Raw genomic sequence first — 20,000 nt, 5'->3', positions numbered from 1 at the left:
ATGGATTAAATTAAAATAATTTTCCATCAATCCACGCACAATACACCAGAATGACAAAGCGAAAACAGTTTCAGTAAATTTATTAAAATTGAAATTACAGAAATACCTCATGTACATAAGTATTCAGACCCTTTGCTATGACGCTCTTAAAATTAGCTAAAATGCAAAAATGTCATCATCAAACACTCAATAAGTTGAATTGAGTCCATCTTAATGCAAGGATAATAGTTAATGTAATTTTGGAATTAATATCTTTGTTTTTTTATAGAGTCTCTGATTTGCTTTGTCATTCTGGGGTATTGTGTGTGGATTGATGGAAAATTACTTTAATTTAATCCATTTTAAATTGAGTCTATAACACAGCAAAATGTGGAGAAAGTGAAGGGGTCTGAATGCTTTCCGAAGGCGCTGTAGATGTGTGGTTTAATGGTCAGGTCTTTCCCCTCCCCCTCAGGTCCATCACTAAAACAGCAGTCAACTCTGAGATTCGCAAAGAGATAGAAGACAACCAGAAGGTAAAAGTTCATCCATCCATCCTTTTTGCATTCTTCCATCCGTTTACACATAGAAAAATGTGAATATAGAGCCGTTTGCTTTTCTTCAATGCCTATTCTTTCACTTTTTTATCGCACCAATTCTACTTCTTCTAGCTCTAGGTAGAAGTTGCCCTTAGGCACAGATCTAGGATCATCTTTGGGTCATCCCTCTCTCTCTCTCGCTCTCTTTGAATTTCTCTCACCCTGTTGTTGTCTTCTATCCAGGATGTATAGACCTTTTTACCTTCTGAAAAGTAGATACAGTATGTACCTCATTTCCTGTTTTCAGTCAAAATAGGCTACGTCCCTTTTTTCTAGTTAGGTCTCCCAAGTGAGAAGGAAAGCCAGCTAGAATCAGAAATGTATTGCCGCCGGAAAAGCAAGGTAGAAAAAGTTGCCATGGTGGCTCTCCGAGCTGGTGCCAATCCAACAGTGCAAGCTGCTACTGGAGCCTGTGTGGTCACCGGAGACTTGCAGTCCGAACGAAAAAGAAAGTAAATGTTGCAATTATATCCAACATTCACAGTCCTAGTCATTCAGCTGCCTCTGAGGAATACCACAACAAGTAGTCTTTCTTTTTCGCTTTCTTTCTTTCTCCATTTCTCTTTCTCTTTATTTCTTCCTTTTGTGATGAATTGTAAACAACATGTGGGATGAAAAGACTTCAGTGTCAAACACTGTTTTGGCCGTGCAGTGTTAATGGAATGAGCAATCACTTTGTTGTTGGTTGCTTGCTCCTTCTCTCCCATCTAAATTACCGCAGCCTGCATTATCTTTTGTGTACAGACGGGGAAAACCAGCAAATGCCGTAATTACAAAGTTGGTGATTCATTCAGTGCACTCAATCCTTTCAGCAGAAGTTGATTATTGATTGTTTTGGCACACACGCAGATGCACGCACACACACACACACACACACACACACACACACTGGCAGGCGTGCGCACACACACACACACACTGCCCCCCTGCCCCCACCCCCCACCCCCACCCCACACACACATACACACAAAGTATTTAAGGAGGAGGTGTAATATTTGTGTTAATCATGTCTGGCTGTAATTGCAGAGTCTGAATCATGATTAATATGATGGCTTTGTCCTTCTGTAATGAGATTTGGTGTAATGCGGGTGTGAGGATTTGTGAAGATTGACTGGCTACCAAACAAGGCCAAATGAGTTTCAGTTTGTTCCTAAGCAGAGCTTTCAGGGTGATGGGATTCATTTAAAGAGGAACTGAAGCCAAAAAACAACTTTTCCTGTTGAAAATGGACAATATGGCCTTCGTGCTAGTCATATACATCAATAATTATATTTATTTCCCAGAACAAAGCGTGCTTGGTAGTAGGGCTGCACGATATAGACAAAATATCATATTCATATTGTGATAATTATGGGACGTATTGTGCAGCCCTAATTGGTGGTGAATTCGTCCTGAGTCACCCTGAGAAAAAGGTTGGGCTTTGGCTATTTTTTTATTTCAAGTAATGCCAACTAACTAATGTAACACCTTTAACATATATAGCCTGGTAATCCTAGCCTCCACTACACATACTGTAGCACTGAAATAGCCACCACCACCACCATCATAACCACCACTCATCCTGATTGAGTCATTTGCCCACGTCAATTGATCCAAAGGACTTTATGTCATAGTTGATTGTGTATACAGACGTGCTAGCTCATGTGTTACCAGACGGACACATCCCCCTTTCTCTCCCCCCTCGCCAGGTTCATCCATTGCCACTGTTGCCTGGTTTTGCAGTAGAAGACCATTTTCTTTTTCTTATTTTGTCCCCCCCCCTCTCTCTCTCTCTCTCTCTCTCTCTCTCTCTCTCTCTCTCTCTGTAGTTCTTTAAAGGAACCATGGGTTTACAGCCAGGAGACTCTGCTCTCTTCATCAATGGACTACATATCGACCTGGATACACAGGACATCTTCAGGTATGCACAAGCACACACACACACACACACACACACACACACATTTTTTTGAGACTCACACGATGTAACCTTGTGTATCGGCAGTGTGTTTGAGGTTCTGCGGAGCGAGGCCAGGGTGATGGAAGGTCTACGCTCTCTAATGATCGAGACGCCCTACATCCACGACATACTGAAGCTCAACGTGCAGCCCTCGGACTCGGACTACGCAGTGGACATACGCAACCCCGCTATCAACGTAAAGACAGAACGCCTCACTTAATTGAATAATTGGTGGCATTTAAATAGCGCCTTTCTAAACGACCTAAAGCGCTCACATTGCCAGGGGAGACCTCGTCCCTGCCACTTCCCTTCACTCAGCCTGACCCCTTTCTGTCTCCTATGCCTATGTTACCGTATATAATCAGGACATGCAAAGTGGGATCATTGGGACAACCCTACCCTAAGTCCTAAATCCTAACTCCTAACCTTAACCCGAACCCTAACCTTAACTCTAACCGTAATCATTTTCAATCTCCACTTCGATGTGGTGTAGTCAATCTGGCCTGTCCCTAGCGTCCTGCTTAGTATTTACCATTATAATCTGTCCCGATCTTCAGTGGATTACTAATTTAGTATGTCTGTGTGTGCTTCTTTGTATTGATAATCTAGATTAACAATCTGGATAGCGCGTATAACTCCATGGCCTAATACAACCTCATCCATATTAATCTCTCTCTCTAAACGGATTATATTCTGTCTCTCTCTCTGTAGTGGATTAATAACTTGGAGACAGACAGCAGGTATAACTCGTGGCCCTACAACGTCCAGGAGCTGCTCAGGCCGACCTTCCCGGGAGTCATCCGACAGATCCGCAAAAACTTCCACAACTTGGTGAGTAGGATCTCCAGTGTGTCAGAGTAGGCAACTATTAGACTCAACAACGTGTGGGTAACTGGCTGTCCATAATGGAAAATATGAGAAAATTCCAACGTAATTCAACCTGTGTGTGTGTCTCTCTGTCTGTAGGTGGTCATTTTGGATCCTACCCATGAGAGCTCTACTGAGCTGCTGAGTGTTGCAGAGATGTTCTATAGCAACAACATCCCACTCAGGTTAGTTTTACAAGATTGGGTATTTATGCTTCCTGCTGGAAATTGTGTGCGTGGTTGCGTGCACACGTGCGTGTGTGTGTGTGTGCGTGCGTGCGTCCCTCACCCTGACCCTGACCCTGACCCTGTGGTGTGTGTCTATACTCTGTGTGAGTATATAACCCTTGGTTGCGTATGTGTTTTAGGATAGGACTGGTGTTTGTGGTGTCAGATGGAGAGGACATAGACGGTATGCAGGATGCAGGCGTGGCGTTACTCAGAGCCTTTAACTACATCACTGAAGAGTCGGACAGTCAGACTGCCTTCGACGCCATCATAACGGTGAGTCAAGTCCATCAATAGCTTTATATTGTTTGACGAAAAAGACTCGTACAGGGACTAGATGTTCTCTAGAGTAGCTATTTTGTCGATAAAAATCAAAACCATCTCTCTCCGCTGTCTTCTAACCCCATCCTCTGTCTCTCTCTCTCTTTGTCTTCCTCCCCCTTTCTCTCCCCATCCCCCTTGTGTCTCTGTGTAGATGTTTAGCCACGTTATCATCGGAGACACGTTGAAAGTGGGGAATGTTGTAAAGGTGTTGGAGAAAAGGTACCCCTACGTGGAGGTCAGCAGCATCCTGGGAGCAGACTCCAACTATGACAGCAACAGGAAGGTGAGAGACCAGAGCAGAACGCCACACTTCCTGTCACCACAGCCCTGCCCCTGTATCTTGGACAGTTAGGGATTGGCCACACTCTGGTTTTTTTTTTCGTTTCATAGTTTCTCTATGGATAGTTTCTCCGTTTTAGTTTCATAGTTTCTCTATGGAAGTCATCCGTTGACGGACAACGGAGATGACAAGGGTCTGTACGTGGCCGTTTACACGCGATTTGTCCGCTTGTTACTGACAAAAAGTGTTCAGAGAACATTTGACAGACACTTTCATGATATGCCTGTGTCCGTTTAGCCAATTAGAAACGAGGAATCGGTCGTGCCTCTGTTTGTTTACGCCCAAGTTCCACGTATCAAATCAGACAGTAACTTCATGCGTACATGTTTTTGTCTGTTTTCTGACAGACAAGTGTGGCCAGCACCTTAGCTTTGCAGGACTTTGACTGAACATTGTGGGGCTTTCACTCAGCCCACCCAACACGTGGAAGTGGAGTAATGCAATGAGCGATATGATGTGCATCAGTTCATCAAACATTCTGAGTGCTACAGCTGATATGAGGCTGCCCTTCACCTCTCTCTCACCGTCTCTCTCACCGTCTCTCTCACCGTCTCTCTCAGGAAGGGCGTGGTTACTACGAGCAGACGGGGGTAGGTCCATTGCCGGTGGTGATGTACAATGGGATGCCTTATCAACGAGAACAACTAGATCCTGACGAGCTAGAGACTATCACCATGCACAAGATCCTGGAGACCACCTCCTTGTTCCAGAGAGCAGTCTACCTGGTGAGACACACACACACACACACACACACACACACACACTATGCACAGGCTTCTGGAGACCACCTCCTTCTACCAGAGAGCAGTCTAATCCTAATCAGTTGCACGCACACACATTGATCTCCTGTTGTTGTGTCTGTTGATAGGGTGAGCTGGCTACTGATCATGACGTTGTGGACTACATCATGAACCAGCCTAACGTAGTCCCCCGTATCAACCCCAGAATACTGTCCACCAGCAGAACCTACCTGGACCTGTCCAATACCAGTGAGTAGCCGACACACACACACACACACACACACACACACACACACACACGCACACACACACACACACACAATTTACTCTGTCCTCTTTCTCTGTAGATAACCACTTCATAGACGAATATGCTCGTTTTCTGTTCCTGGACACCAAAGAGATGAGCACCGCTGTGGCCAACAGCATGAACTACATGACCAAGAAAGGTGAGAGAAAGGGACAGTTTGTAACAGTCACAAAGAGAACTGCATGTAAGGAACGACAAGCATGTCCCCGCCATCCCTACCTCGAACTTCCATTGGTGGGTCTTTGATTGGAAGAACTGATGGGACAGGTTATGAGGGTGGAATGCAGCGTTCATGCGATCTCACGTTCAAATAATATACCTTCCAAGTCAAAGTTATTTGTGGCGATCTTCCAATTGGTTGATTTTGATACTCTCCGAGTGGGAAACTCTGGTGTCATCTTTGCGCAACGAGTTTCCAAGTCGGAAATATTGGACTTTCCTAGTTTCGTGTGCACATGAACGGCACTTAGGTCTTCGCCCCAACCCTTAATATGTCTGTGTATTCTCTCTCTTCCGTCTGTCCGTTTTCCCTTTCCTTTTCCCGTTTCAGGGATGACCCGCACCAGTCAGCATGGTAATCCTCCTCTCTTTTTCTGCTCTATTTCTCTCTTTCTCTAATCTTACCTCAGGTTCCCCCCTCTCTCTTTACCGCTCCCTCTCTCTTTATTGCTCCCTCTCTCTATTAACACCCCTTGTTGTGACCGCAGACGTGCCATTTTACATTTCTCAGAGTGCATAATTGACTCATTTAGCACCTTTGGATTTGTGGGCATGAGGGATAAGTGTTGTTTGATATCTTGCCCTTCTCCTCTCTGGTCATCAGATGATAGTTACATCCGTCCGGTGACTTTCTGGGTGGTGGGAGACTTTGACTCGCCATCGGGACGGCAGCTCCTCTATGACGCCATCAGACACATGGTACGGTGATTTTACACTCCTCATTTCTACAAGGGGCTGAGAGTTTATAGGTTATACGGTCATATCTGTCCATCTTGTGCACCTATAAACCTGGCTCAGGAGCAGTGACTACTGATAAAACTGAGGTGATTTAAGCATGATCTCAATCACGTTCCTAGTAGCTAGCTGTTGTAGTTAGCTGGCTAGCTGGCATCAGTTGCTAGCCACGATTAGCTTCAAACCCTGTCACCCAGGGTTTCACACACAATGTACAGTTCATATTGAGAAAGCAATAGCAAATATATACAGCTTATATTGAGAAAGCAATATACAGCTAATAGTGAGTTTAATCAAATGTAGCTGGTGATAAAAGACCCTCAACAACTGGCAAAGTTGACGTAATGTAGGTGAGAGACAGATAAGCTTGATTTAATTTCATATTTATTCTTCCATGCAAAACATTTTCGTGTATATGCTATGCTGTAGTGCATTCCACTGCACCTCTTCGTTGGGGCAAAATACCTATACTAAATCACAGTATCCCTGGGCCGTAGTTGCAGAGAAAAATAAATTATCACTATTTTTTTGCCGTGCCAAAATGTTCTGCAGTGCCTAAATACAACTCGGCATAATGTTAATATATAGTTTACTCATTGGTACTGTATAGTTTTGTCAATAACCTGTCAACTACACAATTTGTGACATATTGGCTCAAAGGGACCTATAAGATGTGTGCCCCTTTCAACTAAACCAGGATTCTCCAACTCAGGTCATGGAGAGCTGATATGCAGCTTCTTGTCACACCCCAACATGAACACAATAAGTTCATCCACCGGAGTAGTGCAGAGCTGGAACAAATAACTGTGGACAGGACCTGTATGTTCTTGCCTACTCCTCTTCATCCCCTTGGCTTTGGGACATGAGCCCACAATGAGCTCCCTCTCCTTTTTCCTGCATGGTCATGCATTACTGGAGCCCTGAATAAACACCAGGCGTAATGAAATATACGTAATTCATGCATACTGTCAAGAATCACGTTGCAATGTAATAACTAATATTTGCAGCTTGCAGTTTCCATTTAAAAAAGGATTTGGAATTATGCTGACAACAATATATAGAGAAACAAGGTGATTCAGTGAGACAAAAAACATACTGTCCTTTATTGTGCAGGTTGAGGCTAGAAACCAAGGGGCTTATAAATTGGACCTCATCCTTAAAAAAAAACAAAGAACAAAAGACATTTAAGCCATTACATGGACAGTGTGTTAGGATAGTGATTTTGACTACTAGAGTTGTGTTTCTAGTTTTTTCTTGCTGTTGACCTCTTTGTTGTTGTTTGAATCCCAAATTGCCCCTTTAATCTCACATCTGTTTTGCTTGTCTCCAGTGAGTCTTGATACTGAGTAGCTGTGTTGTTGTGAATGACCAGTGGTCCCATTCATTGTGTGTTATCCATGAACCCTCAAACCAGACGAACTCACTCGACCCTCCTTCTGACAGAAAACCAGCAACAACGTTCGCTTGGGCATGATCAACAACCCCTCTGACAGCCCGGCCAAGGAGACGAGCCGCGTGGCGCGGGCTATCTGGGCAGCCATGCAGACCCAGACAGCCAACAACGCCAAGAACTTCATCACCAAGCTGGCCAAGGAGGAGACCGCTAAAGCCCTGGACGGAGGGACAGACGTGGCAGAGTTTGCTGTGGGGGTAAGGAGTTTATATACAAACACACACACACACTCACTCACACACACATACACAAACACTTGTATACACAGTCACATCCTTGAATCAATTTTCCTCACACTTGTATGCCATTCTCTCTCCCTTTCCTCTTTCTCCTCGCTCTCTCTTTCTGTGTGTGTGTGTGTGTGTGTGTGTGTGTGTCTCTCCCTCTCTCTCTCTCTCACTCTCTCCTCTGTAGGGTATGGATGTGACACTGTTTAAGAGTGCGTATGAAGGACCTAAGGTTGACTTCCTGCTATCCCATGCTGCCTACTGCAGAGATGTGCTCAAACTGAAGAAAGGCCAGAGGGCCGTCATCAGCAACGGGCGGGTAAGTGGAGTGGACACACACACACACACACACACACACACACTTGGAAATGATTACTTAACGATTGCTCCCTGCTTTTCAGATCATTGGTCCACTGGAGGATGGGGAGGTCTTTAACCAGGACGACTACCTCCTATTGGAGAGTATCATCCTGAAGACGTCGGGAGAACGAATCAAAACCAAGGTCCAGCAGTTTGGAATAGAGGAGGACAGGTAATGCTGGCCAATGAACTCCCTTCACCTGAACTATCCATCATTTCACTGGCGAAAAACCTTTATCCATATCTGCAAACTCACATGTAGTTGCTTGTATGAAATTCTGAACAAAGTGAAACCTGTTTTACAGGGCCAGTGACCTGGTGATGAAGGTGGACTCTCTGCTCTCCTCTCAGCCCAAAGGAGAGGCCAGGGTAGACTACGCCTTCGCTGATGACCGCTACAGGTAACCTCAAACTAACGTTGATATAACACTTTATCATAACCATTCTGTACCTTCAAGGCATAGTTTTACCCTCGAACACAAGTAAAACCACAAAGATACAATTTCAGTTAATCTCCCTTCTCCCTGCTTTGTCTCTGTCTCTAAACCTCCGGTTTATTTCTTTCTGGTCACTGATTGGTTGTTTTTCTGCAGTGCTGTGAAGATCCGACCCACTGAGGAGGAAGTGTATTTTGACATCGTTGCTGTTCTAGACCCCGTTACCAGGGACGCCCAGAAACTAGCTCCACTTCTATTGGTAGGTAGAGCGTATAATCCCTCCCCCCCCCCTTTGTGCTGAAGAAGACTCATTGAAAACCACTCTCATTGTCTTAGATGATTATTTGAAAATTCCAACCATCTATTTTACACTATTTCCCTCTTCACCACTCCCCCATCTCTCTCTCTCTCTCTCTCTCTCTCTCTCAGGTGTTGAAGAAGTTGGTGAATGTTAATCTGCATGTGTTTATGAACTGCCAGTCCAAACTCTCCGACCTGCCTCTCAAAAGGTCAGTCGAGCACACAACCCCCTGACTCTCACATCTCTGTTGCTTGATTTGATTTGATAAGTTAATTAAGTGTAATAAACCTTTCATGGTGCCCAGCCCATATGGACATTGTCAACACACTGTTTGTTAGAATCTGATCCAAGTCATGTCTGTCTGTCTGTCTTAACTCCCTGTCCTCCTGCCTGTCCTGCTATAGTTTCTATCGGTATGTGTTGGAGCCAGAGGTGGTGTTCCAGGCTGATGGTAGCTTCTCTCCGGGCCCACTGGCTAAGTTCCTGGACATGCCTCACACACCTCTCTTCACCCTCAACCTCAACACTCCAGAGAGCTGGATGGTGGAGTCTGTCCGCACACGCTACGACCTGGATAATATCTACCTGGAAGAGGTGTGTGGGTGTGTGTGTTTGTGTGTGTGTGTGTGTGTGGGTTGTATGATGGTTGTCTAAAGGTTGTGTTTTGGTTTTGTGTTGGTTCAGGTGGACAGTATTGTAGCAGCAGAGTATGAGTTGGAGCACCTCCTCCTGGAGGGTCATTGTTTTGACGTGAGTACGGGCCAGCCCCCCCGCGGCCTGCAGTTCACCTTAGGAACCGCCTCCGACCCAGTCATCGTGGACACCATCGTCATGGCAAACCTGGTATGTGACCCTGTGACCTTTCTGACCTATGACGTCCGACCTCCTAACCTTCTTCCCTATCCACCATTTTATTGGAGCCATCCTAGCGTGCCGCCATTGTAACATTTGATGTACGGTTTTTCCACCAGAAATAACCTTCTGTGCGGATTCTAACTGGCTTTCGTTCTCACTCTGCAGTGTATGTTGGCTACTTCAATTGATAACAGGAAATGAGGGACATAACTTTCATCCAAATGGTTAAAGGTCAATCAAATCTTTGAGACCTTGATTCATTTCTTCCCACATTAGCTGGTACACCTAGCTAGAGATTAGTGAATAGGTGTTAACCCTCTGTGCTGTTTTCTCTCCTACAGGGTTACTTCCAGTTGAAGGCTAACCCAGGAGCCTGGATCTTGAAACTGAGGAAAGGACGATCTGAGGACATCTACAAGATCTACAGGTGAGATGTCCGCCATCATAAAGCCAGAGAGAAATGCTGAACAAAGGAATTGAACTATTAAAGCAGCTCTGTACTGTATAGCCAGAATGTTATGAAAGTAACTTTATGTTCTCTGAGTCGTAACTTTTATGTTCTCTATCTAATCCAATACTCCTGGATACACATACACACACACACACACACACACACACACACACACACACACACACACACACACACACACACACACACACACACACCCTCCCCTGTCCCTACAGTCATGAAGGCACTGACTCTCCAGCAGATGCTGATGACCTCATCGTGGTGCTGAACAACTTCAAGAGCAGGATCATCAAAGTCAAGGTCGGTTCTGAATCCTAGAGTATCTTACAGTACATGTATGCATCTTCTCTTCCATATCTACATAGAGCAAGTCTGATGCATTCATCAATTAAATCTATTGATTGAGATATGTATATATGATACTTTGTCGATATTGAAAGGATTGAAAGTGGATTGAAAGTGTTATTTGGAATACCTTTAGGAGCAGTGGTAATGTTAATAGTAGAAAGATTATTACAAATTTCTTGTTTTTTTATTTCTTCCTTTTTTACCTATTGTTTTGTTCTGTTTCCACCTGTTAATTTGAAGTGCTGTAATTTCATACAGGACCCCCTCGAAAACAAGATGATGCATCTCAATGGATATAAACCTTTCAACAGAATTTCAAATAAATTATATACATAATCTCATATGTTGACATATGAATGTATGTATGCATGTTTGTATGTATGTTGTTCAGGTCCAGAAGAAGCCAGAGAAATTTAATGAGGACCTCTTGAGTGATGAATCCCAGGAGGACGAGTCTGGCTTCTGGAATTCTATCACCAGGTAGGGTACAGTACACAAGTTATAGATTTGTGCTAAGCTAGACTAATGAAAAACATCTCTCCCTCTCTCTCTGTCACGCACTCCATGTCTCTCTCTCTCTCTCTCTCAACAGATGTTGTGCTGTTGTGTTCTGTGGGTTGCTTGGGATTGGGGAGCGTTTTTTAAGGCGGGGGGGAGGGGTTTTGGGGTGTTGCAGGTGTAAACATTAGGTATGTTCATTTTTAAGTGACGGTGTCTCAATGAAGACCATCAAACGTCAAAGTCTCTCTCTCTCTCTCTCTCTCTCTCTCTCTCTCTCAGAGGGTTCACTGGTGGGGTGAAGACGGAGGAAAATAAGCAGGAGAAGGATGACGTCATCAACATCTTCTCTGTGGCGTCTGGACACCTGTACGAACGGTTCCTCAGGATCATGATGCTGTCGGTTCTGAAGAACACTAAAACTCCCGTCAAGTTCTGGTTCCTCAAGAACTACCTGTCCCCTGCATTTAAGGTACGACTTTTCACCCAGAGCTGGCCCAGTGGAAATGTTAATGTTACAGCACTTACTGTCCTTATTATACAGGTTCACGCTATATCTGTGTGTCACTCAGACATCAGTCATGTATTGCAGCCAATACATAGAGATACCATCCCACAAGTTTTTAAAGGGGAATAAGTCCAAATCTATGAGATGCGTCTATGTTCCTTAACCTCTCTGACTCAGGGAGAGCGGAGCTACAGTCGAGGGAAAAACAAAAGCAACATCACAGGGTTACACACCCCCTTCTATCACTAGATCTCACTACAGTAAATCTCAGAAAAAAATGAACGTTTTTGTCATAGCGAACTAGACTATGGTCAGGAAGCCCAATCGATTCTGAGATGTGGCATGTGCATTTTATGAGATTATATGAGGTAGCGGGTTCACAATTGTGCCTTTTCTGAGAGTTCTTTCCCAAATTTGCAGTTGACTCCCAATCGTGTCTCTTATTGTAGTTTACTGTCTTGTTGCTTTTGTTTGTTTATGTATTGTGTTTCTTTGTGTTGTCATGGTGACAGGTGGTGTGGATTCATTTTGAGACTTGAAGTTCAAACAGTAAAGATCTGTGTGTGTGTGTGTGTGTGTGTGTGTGTGTGTGTGTGTGTGTGTGTGTGTGTGTGTGTCTGTGTGTCTGTGTGTCTGTGTGTCTGTGTCCTACAGGAGTTTATCCCCCACATGGCAGAAGAGTATGGTTTCCAGTATGAGCTGGTGCAGTACAAGTGGCCCCGGTGGCTCCACCAACAGACAGAGAAACAGAGGATCATCTGGGGATATAAGATACTCTTCCTGGACGTCCTGTTTCCACTGGCTGTCGACAAGTTCCTGTTTGTGGACGCTGACCAGGTAACACACACACACACACCTATCTCCTCTTTCAGAAAGTGTGTACAGATTCACTGGGGCTGCATCATTTTGACTTTGATGATGCCCGTATGGATACCCTCTCAACCGAGCGTCAAACCCTCTCTTCCTGTCTTCTCACTCTTTCTGCCACTCACTCACCACTCACTCACACCACTTCCCTGTCCTCTGTCAGATTGTGCGTACAGACTTGAAGGAGCTGCGTGACTTTGACTTGGAGGGCGCTCCCTATGGGTACACTCCCTTCTGTGAGAGCAGGAGAGAGATGGACGGATACCGCTTCTGGAAGACGGGATACTGGGCCAGCCACCTCAACGGGCGCAAATACCACATCAGGTATTGTGTGTGTCTGTCTGTGTGTCAGTGTTTGGGTGTTTAAGCTGTTAGGGCTCTGAAGCCTCTTCCCTACTGCCAAATGTATTTTCAGACCTGTATTCTCTCTCCCTCCCTTCCTCCCTCCCTCCCTAGTGCTCTCTATGTGGTGGATCTGAAGAAGTTCCGTAAGATTGCGGCAGGAGACCGCCTCAGAGGACAGTACCAGGGTCTCAGCCAAGACCCCAACAGCCTGTCGAACCTCGACCAGGTGTGTGTGTGTGTGTGTGTGTGTGTGTGTGTGTGTGTGTGTGTGTGTGTGTGTGTGTGTGAGTGAAGTTCTAAAACCCCCCTCTCTCTCTCTCTCTCTCTCTCTCTCTGTCTCTGTCTCCAGGATCTACCCAACAACATGATCCACCAGGTGCCCATCAAGTCTCTCCCTCAGGAGTGGCTGTGGTGCGAGACCTGGTGTGATGACACCTCCAAGAAGAAGGCCAAAACCATAGATCTGGTATTCATTTAATTTATTCTAATCATTTATTTGAGTAGGGAGTGACAGATGCAGACAAAACAAACAAGACATGTTGATATTCATTTAATTTATTCTAATCATTTATTTGAGTAAGGATTGACAGATACAGACAAAAAAAGTGTGCGTGCACTCAAGTTCGTGTGTGTGCGCATGTGTTTGTGTGTAGAGCATTTCCCAGTTGAGTGTTTGAACCATGCCTCCCCATCTCTGCAGTGTAACAACCCCAGGACCAAGGAGCCCAAGCTGCAGGCAGCAGTTCGTATCGTGGCAGAGTGGAGCGACTACGACCAGGAGATCAAACGCTTCCAGACCAGAGTACAGGAGAGAGCAGCAGACAACCTCACAGAACAGCATGAGGAGGACACAGGTACACACACACACACACACACACACACACACACACACATGTGGGTCATTCTATATATTTGGGGGCCACTTACAGTTTTCTGGATGGAAAACTTGTGAAGGCTGTTCCAAAAACATTTGTATTTCACTTGCAATTTGTTCTGTGAAATATAGTGTGACAGAATATCTTGTGATGGAGAAGAGCACAGGATATTTCAACCGCTTGTTACGTCCTTGTATTGGCTTGGTGCCTTCACATATTTAGCAAAAATCATGTTACATTAAACTATACTTGTCTATCCCTTCATATTTCCTGGTGTTGAAGAAGTAGTAAAAAGAAGTAGTAGTAAAAAGTGTGTGTGTGTGCGTGTGCGCGCATGTGTGTCTCTCTCTCTCTCTGTCTACCGGTGTGTGTGTGTGTGTGTCTCTCTCTCTTTCAGGTACTCACACAGAGCTATGATTGGCTATGCAGTAACAGTGATGAGGACGGGACTCTGTTTAAAGAGTCTGCTCTATGGAGAAGCTCCTTTCCTCTGGGTCATGGATGACCATTGACAGACAGACTGACGGGACACAAACCAACGCTGATTCAACCATTCTTTTCCTACTGTTTGTTGTTTTTTTTAACTGATATGTGTGGGTGTTCAGTCGTGATCAAGGGATAGAGGGAGGAGAGAAAGAGGTAGTTGGGAAGGAGGGAAGGGGGGGGGTATGTGTGTGTGTGTGTGTGTTTTAGGACTTTTCAAGTAAAAAAAAAGAAATCAATGATTCCGAAATATCTTTCCTTCCCGATAGCTTTTCCCCCTGATACATGTGATCTGTGTTGGTTACCTTGTGTATGCACTGATTGGATATCCTGCTCTAGGGTGTGTCTCAAAGCACAGCAGCTATGAATACAATTTCTATAGAACATAATGGATAGGACTTCATCCCTGTTCACTTGTATGCCAGCCAAACCAAACTGTAAGTGGGAAGCAGGATTGAGATCAATTTCATTTCAATTCAGTCCATTCAATAATTCTAGAATCCTCATTGAAACACCTTTCGGTTGTTGAATTAGAATTGGATTCATCTCCTGAATGAACTGAACTGAGAGAGCTGAGCTCAGCCCTGGTGGGGAGATGTTTGTGGCTTATGAGTTCAATTGCACTGATGAACAGGTACCAGTCTTGTCTACTAAAGTTGTATGAGATGAGGGGACATGTCCATGGCATGCCTTCTGTTGACTCCCAGTTGCCTGTGGCCAGCTCTTACAACACAGTGTCAAACTCAGGGAAAGATGTTTTTGGCCATGCTGCTGATGCATGAGTTGTGGTCGAATCTGACCCGAAACTCTTCATAGAAGTAGCGGGCTTATCTGGTCTGTGAATGAGGGTTCAATTATCACTTGCACTGCTTTGCAAGGGGAATTAATGGGCAGCAAATCCTTGTAAAAAAAAAAATGTCATTGTCAATCACCCCCCACTAGTTTTGCTGAATTATGTTGATTTGTTTGTAAGAGCTGTTGTTGATTTGGTTGGCCTTCTCAGCCAGTCGGTGAGTTTTCTTTCTTTCTTTTTTTTTTCTTTTTTTTGTTAAGATAATCCGTACCACATTACTTGAGGGTCTGATTATTAATCAAACGGTAGAACTTCAAATAATGTTTCATTTCCACAACCAGATGCAAGTTGAAAATGTTGGGCAGGATAGTGCATGGTGCCTTTCCGTCCAATACCCACTGGTATGATGACAACCCTGCTGTAGTGTGTCTTTGTTTCTTTGCTGTGGTCTTCTCTGGGCTCAAGAATCTCAAACATTTCCACCCAAAGCAGTTTCTAAAACAAATTGTTTGGCTAAACATACTGTTGATTGTGGGAGATCAATATTTTAAAATAAAATACAAAGAACCCAACACAGTAAATATTGAGTCCCTCTTCTATGTGTTTGTGTCTTTTCTTTCTTCCCTCTTCTGATGTTTTTGTTAGACTGGTAACATTTGATAATGCACAAATCAATAAACCTCATGGTTGTTTGGATTGAATTAGAATGAATGGGATGGGGTTTCTGAACATCTGAATTAATTCTGATACTGATTTGAATGAGAAAGTTACAGACCGGAAGATGCTACTGTAGCTTAACATCAGCACCCCAAACGGGAGGATAGTGTCTTCGATTCGACCCTTTGTGTCTTTCTCAATCTTCATTATTCATTCATGTGTATGAGGAAGATGGCGCCCTCTACGGCCGCCACAGTGTGTTGGTGCGCACTGCTTTGTTTGTATTTAGTCTTTAATTCCGTTTATTGTGATTCCACTCTGATTATTTTCACGAGGGACGAGATACTTGGCATCGGGGACTCAACACCCTCTGATTTATGTCCTAACTTTCTCGCCTCATCTGTGGATTTACTGGACATTCTGGCCATGAGTTTAAACACTCCAAATCCCCCTGAAAATCTAATCAGATCTAATATAAACTGGGTGTTTGTGCAGATGTCATTGCTCTTAACAAGTCCTTACTGTGGAATAGGCCCAGGAAATGGTGGAGGGCCTCCCTGCCCCTGTGAACTATGACTGGAAGGCACATGTGCTGGATTAGCTCTGTATTCCAGGGGACCTCTCGGGCATCTTGATTAGGGAAGCTGGTGTTGACGTACTTGTTTAGACTCGGATCCCAGTCGTACCTCTCTGTGAAACAAATGAGAGCTGAAGCTTGATTCTTTCACTTGGAAAGAAATAGAGTATCAGTATTGCTCACCCTAGTGGCCATCTTAATCACGATTTGATCACGCAGGAACAGTCCTTCTGCATTAGCCTTAATAACACATTGAAAAGATGAATGAAGTAGCAGAATGTTAAGTGTGTGTGTGTGTGTGTGTGTGTGTGTGTGTGTGTGTGTGTGTGCATTCAGCTGTTAAATCTTATTGTATTGATTGTATACAGCTGCAGGTGTACTGCACAAGGAAAACTATCAAATTAATTCAGTCAGAGAAAAGTAAATGGAATTTAAATTGCAGTAATCCTTGGTATTTCGCCCATGCTCCAGCAGCAGGTGAACTGGTAAAACAGTTGTCTCGGTACTCACAGAATACGGATGCATGATTTCTATCCTTTTAAAATGCCATGCTCCATACAGTATCTTGGTGAAAACAGCTGGACTTGGATCAGGATATCCAAGAATAAACCTCTTTTACCTGCACCTGTATCATAACAATGTCTTTCATTATGACATCATGTGACAGAATCGTGACTTTAACTATGACAAGTATGACACAACAGTCCACAGAATTAGAATCCCACAGACTGAATTAGAAATAGAATTCTGATGTCCCCATTCCACTCTTAGGTCACAGTGTCAACATTGTGTTTTATTGAGGATTCCAGAGGGGTAAACTACTGCTGGCCAGCTAAAGACGACCATGGTTAAATAAGCCAAGTTTAATAGAACTCCCTCCATGCCCTAAGATGTGTGCCCCTTTCAACTAAACCAGGATTCTCCAACTCAGGTCATGGAGAGCTGATATGCAGCTTCTTGTCACACCCCAACATGAACACAATAAGTTCATCCACCGGAGTAGTGCAGACCTGGAACAAATAACTGTGGACAGGACCTGTATGTTCTTGCCTACTCCTCTTCATCCCCTTGGCTTTGGGACATGAGCCCACAATGAGCTCCCTCTCCTTTTTCCTGCATGGTCATGCATTCCTGGAGCCCTGAACAAACACCATGGGTAATGAAATATACATAACATGCCATGTTACAACGAATCATGCTGCAACTGTAATAACAAAAAACGGCAGCTTTGCAGTTTCTGTTTGAAAAATTATTTGGAATTATGCTGCAACAATATATAGAGAAAAACAAGATGAATAGGTGAGACAAAAAACATACTGTATTGTGGTGGTTGAGGCTAGAAACCAAGGGGCTTATAAATTGGACCTCGTCCTTTAAAAAACTAAAATGAAAAGAGCAAAATACATTTCATGAGGTAACAGATCAAACCTACTAACTGAACGCGTTCAGGGCTATTTATTGAGAGGTATTAACAGAAATATCAGAGTGCGGGATCTGTGGAGGTTGATTGTCGGTATGTGTATCAATGGTGCCCTCTTGTGTCAATGTCAGTCAGAGCGGAACCAGAAGGACATGCAGTGCCCTGTGTCAGTATTTGGACTGTGAAGCGTTTTTTCCTTTCTGGCTCCATATGAGTTTGGTTTTGAAATCAAAAGTTAGGATTTGAAATCAGACAATTACTATGAGGTTAAAGTACATATTGTCAGCTTTTATTTGAGGGTATTTGTGTAAATATTTGTTTCACCATTAGGAACAACATTTTTTCAGGGCACAAAAAATATTTGGGCAGCTCCTTTTTTTCTCCACAATTTTTCTCTTGCCGTCACTCTGGTACATGTTCATCTTCGTCTCATTTGTCCACAATACATTTTTCTGCAGGCTCTTTTCGGTACTTTTTCGCAAACTGTAACATCCCGTTTTTGAGGCTAGTGGTTAGTACCTTGCAGTGTAGCCTTTGGTTAGGGTTATGTTTCTGACAGTATTTTTCATATTTTCCAAGCTCATAATGGCTTCCTTGACTGTCATTGACACACTTGGAGCAGACTTCAGAGGCAAATGCAAAGCCTAGAATCAAGACTAGACATTGACAGCTCTCTTATGCCTGCCCAAATTACACAACAGAACATACCTGACTGACCAGAAACACCTGTCAATCCAATTGTTTAAATACTTTTGGTGCCCTGAAATAGGGGGACTATGTATAAAAAGTGTCTGGAAGTGTGGAAGATGACATTTATTTAAGTCGGCAAAACCTCACACTCAAACACATAATTTGTTCAAGTCTATATCTTTAATAATAATTTACATAGACTGTTTCACATGATTGTTCATTAGAAGATCTTGGTTTCATGAAAAAGAACAATAAACAGGATCCTGTGTACATCAGACACCATCATCATTACAAACTTCCTCTGGTTGGAATGTCTGCTCTGTGATTGGCCAGACAGAGCTCTATGCTAAACAGGTCAGAGGTCACACACACAAGAGATACACCAAGATATCTCAGATGAGTGGAAATACATCATAATACAGTAATCTATCAGAATGTTAGTTACAAATACAAAAGAATGGTTTACAAATACATACACAAAAACAGCTTGTCAAAAATGTCCAGATTTGAACAGGGTTTTCATCGCTGATCGTACATAATATACAAAACAATTTGAAATACTTAAATCTTTCAGGTTTTGTATCCAAACAATTTAAGACAGATAAAGTTAATTCCATATAGCAAATATCTTTTTTTTTGTTGCATTTTGCAAGTTTCATTGTAAGAATAGAGGCAGAAAGGGTAGTAGGCACAGTGATCAGATCATGGAATTACCTCACAGTATCTGACAGAGAGGGGGAGTACTCCAGTAGAGATCAAGGAAGAGAAAAGAAATAAAGAAATAAAAAGCTATGGATACAATAACAATATAAAGGTTTAAGGCATTAGTGCGCAGAGCTCCCACAAGAGAAACGTTAGCAGGCATTAAGAGTGTGTGTGTGTGTGTGTGTGTGTGTGTGTGTGTGTGTGTGTGTGGCTGTTGTAAAAACAGTCTAATACTCTCTGAGGGGAGTTGTGGAGGTCCGTGATGAGGGACAGTTGGCACAGGGGGTCAGAAGGAAAGGTGTGAGGTGGAGAAGGAGGCTGGCTGGCTGTGTGTGTGTGTGTGTGTGTGTGTGTGTGTGTGTGTGTGTGTGTGTGTGTGTGTGTGTGTGTGTGTGTGTGTTGGTGCAAGGCACAGGTAAAGCAGGGCTAATGATTAGCATCAGGGAGGGAACACTATCAGTGAGAAGAAGAGGAAGAGGCGCTGGGGTATTGGCACAGTGGGGCTAGCTAGGGAGTTAGCCAGTAAGGCTAGCAGTTAGCCTGGAGAGAGCAGTGTTTCTCAACGTCCTTGTGGTCCCTGGAATGTTGGAGACAGCTCCTCTCAACTGTAAGTTCATCTCAAGTGCTTCTCCAAGGACCATAGATTTGCTGGTCCCAGTTACCAAAACAGTTTGAGAGACGCTGGGTGGGTTAGAGGGGGCTCTAGACAGTATAAACAGAGGGGTTAATGGCTGCCAGAGACTAGCTATTAGCGGTCGCTTGCGGTTAGCGGTTGCTCTTCATGGCCTCCTTGGCTGCCAGGATGAGGGGTGTGAGGCTGGAGAGAGGCTTGGCCAGCTTCAGGAACGGGTGCTGC

At 43.9% G+C, this 20,000-nt stretch overlaps 2 protein-coding genes across 4 annotated transcripts in view; one reads left to right on the top strand and one right to left on the bottom strand.

The window, feature by feature from the left end:
- Positions 1-15,681, top strand: part of uggt1 (UDP-glucose glycoprotein glucosyltransferase 1) — a 21,389-nt gene extending 5,708 nt beyond the window's left edge. Inside the window, exons 11-39 of the mRNA XM_083683722.1 lie at positions 455-515; positions 2,387-2,478; positions 2,563-2,713; positions 3,229-3,348; positions 3,484-3,569; positions 3,752-3,887; positions 4,087-4,218; positions 4,836-5,000; positions 5,144-5,264; positions 5,363-5,461; positions 6,146-6,240; positions 7,720-7,926; positions 8,144-8,275; positions 8,358-8,488; positions 8,622-8,717; positions 8,910-9,012; positions 9,183-9,262; positions 9,459-9,648; positions 9,739-9,897; positions 10,251-10,336; positions 10,594-10,678; positions 11,118-11,206; positions 11,507-11,696; positions 12,387-12,569; positions 12,763-12,923; positions 13,056-13,170; positions 13,294-13,410; positions 13,645-13,798; positions 14,217-15,681. Coding sequence (XP_083539848.1) covers positions 455-515; positions 2,387-2,478; positions 2,563-2,713; positions 3,229-3,348; positions 3,484-3,569; positions 3,752-3,887; positions 4,087-4,218; positions 4,836-5,000; positions 5,144-5,264; positions 5,363-5,461; positions 6,146-6,240; positions 7,720-7,926; positions 8,144-8,275; positions 8,358-8,488; positions 8,622-8,717; positions 8,910-9,012; positions 9,183-9,262; positions 9,459-9,648; positions 9,739-9,897; positions 10,251-10,336; positions 10,594-10,678; positions 11,118-11,206; positions 11,507-11,696; positions 12,387-12,569; positions 12,763-12,923; positions 13,056-13,170; positions 13,294-13,410; positions 13,645-13,798; positions 14,217-14,236 — 3,556 coding nt within the window. The 3' untranslated portion in view covers positions 14,237-15,681. The remainder of the gene's footprint in view (positions 1-454; positions 516-2,386; positions 2,479-2,562; positions 2,714-3,228; positions 3,349-3,483; positions 3,570-3,751; positions 3,888-4,086; positions 4,219-4,835; positions 5,001-5,143; positions 5,265-5,362; positions 5,462-6,145; positions 6,241-7,719; positions 7,927-8,143; positions 8,276-8,357; positions 8,489-8,621; positions 8,718-8,909; positions 9,013-9,182; positions 9,263-9,458; positions 9,649-9,738; positions 9,898-10,250; positions 10,337-10,593; positions 10,679-11,117; positions 11,207-11,506; positions 11,697-12,386; positions 12,570-12,762; positions 12,924-13,055; positions 13,171-13,293; positions 13,411-13,644; positions 13,799-14,216) is intronic.
- A 2,863-nt stretch (positions 15,682-18,544) lies between these two features.
- Positions 18,545-20,000, bottom strand: part of LOC310813901 (serine/threonine-protein kinase PAK 2-like) — a 9,151-nt gene continuing 7,695 nt past the window's right edge. For all 3 annotated transcript variants that reach the window (XM_083683074.1, XM_083683075.1, XM_083683073.1), the window contains exon 15: positions 18,545-19,996. In XM_083683074.1, coding sequence (XP_083539200.1) covers positions 19,910-19,996 — 87 coding nt within the window. In that variant the 3' untranslated portion in view covers positions 18,545-19,909. The remainder of the gene's footprint in view (positions 19,997-20,000) is intronic.

The sequence above is a fragment of the Argentina silus genome (assembly GCF_951799395.1).
Source record: "Argentina silus genome assembly, chromosome: 13".
Lineage (NCBI taxonomy): Eukaryota > Metazoa > Chordata > Actinopteri > Argentiniformes > Argentinidae > Argentina > Argentina silus.
The sequence above is the reverse complement of the archived record's forward strand: the minus strand, read 5'-3'. Positions and strand labels throughout refer to the sequence as shown.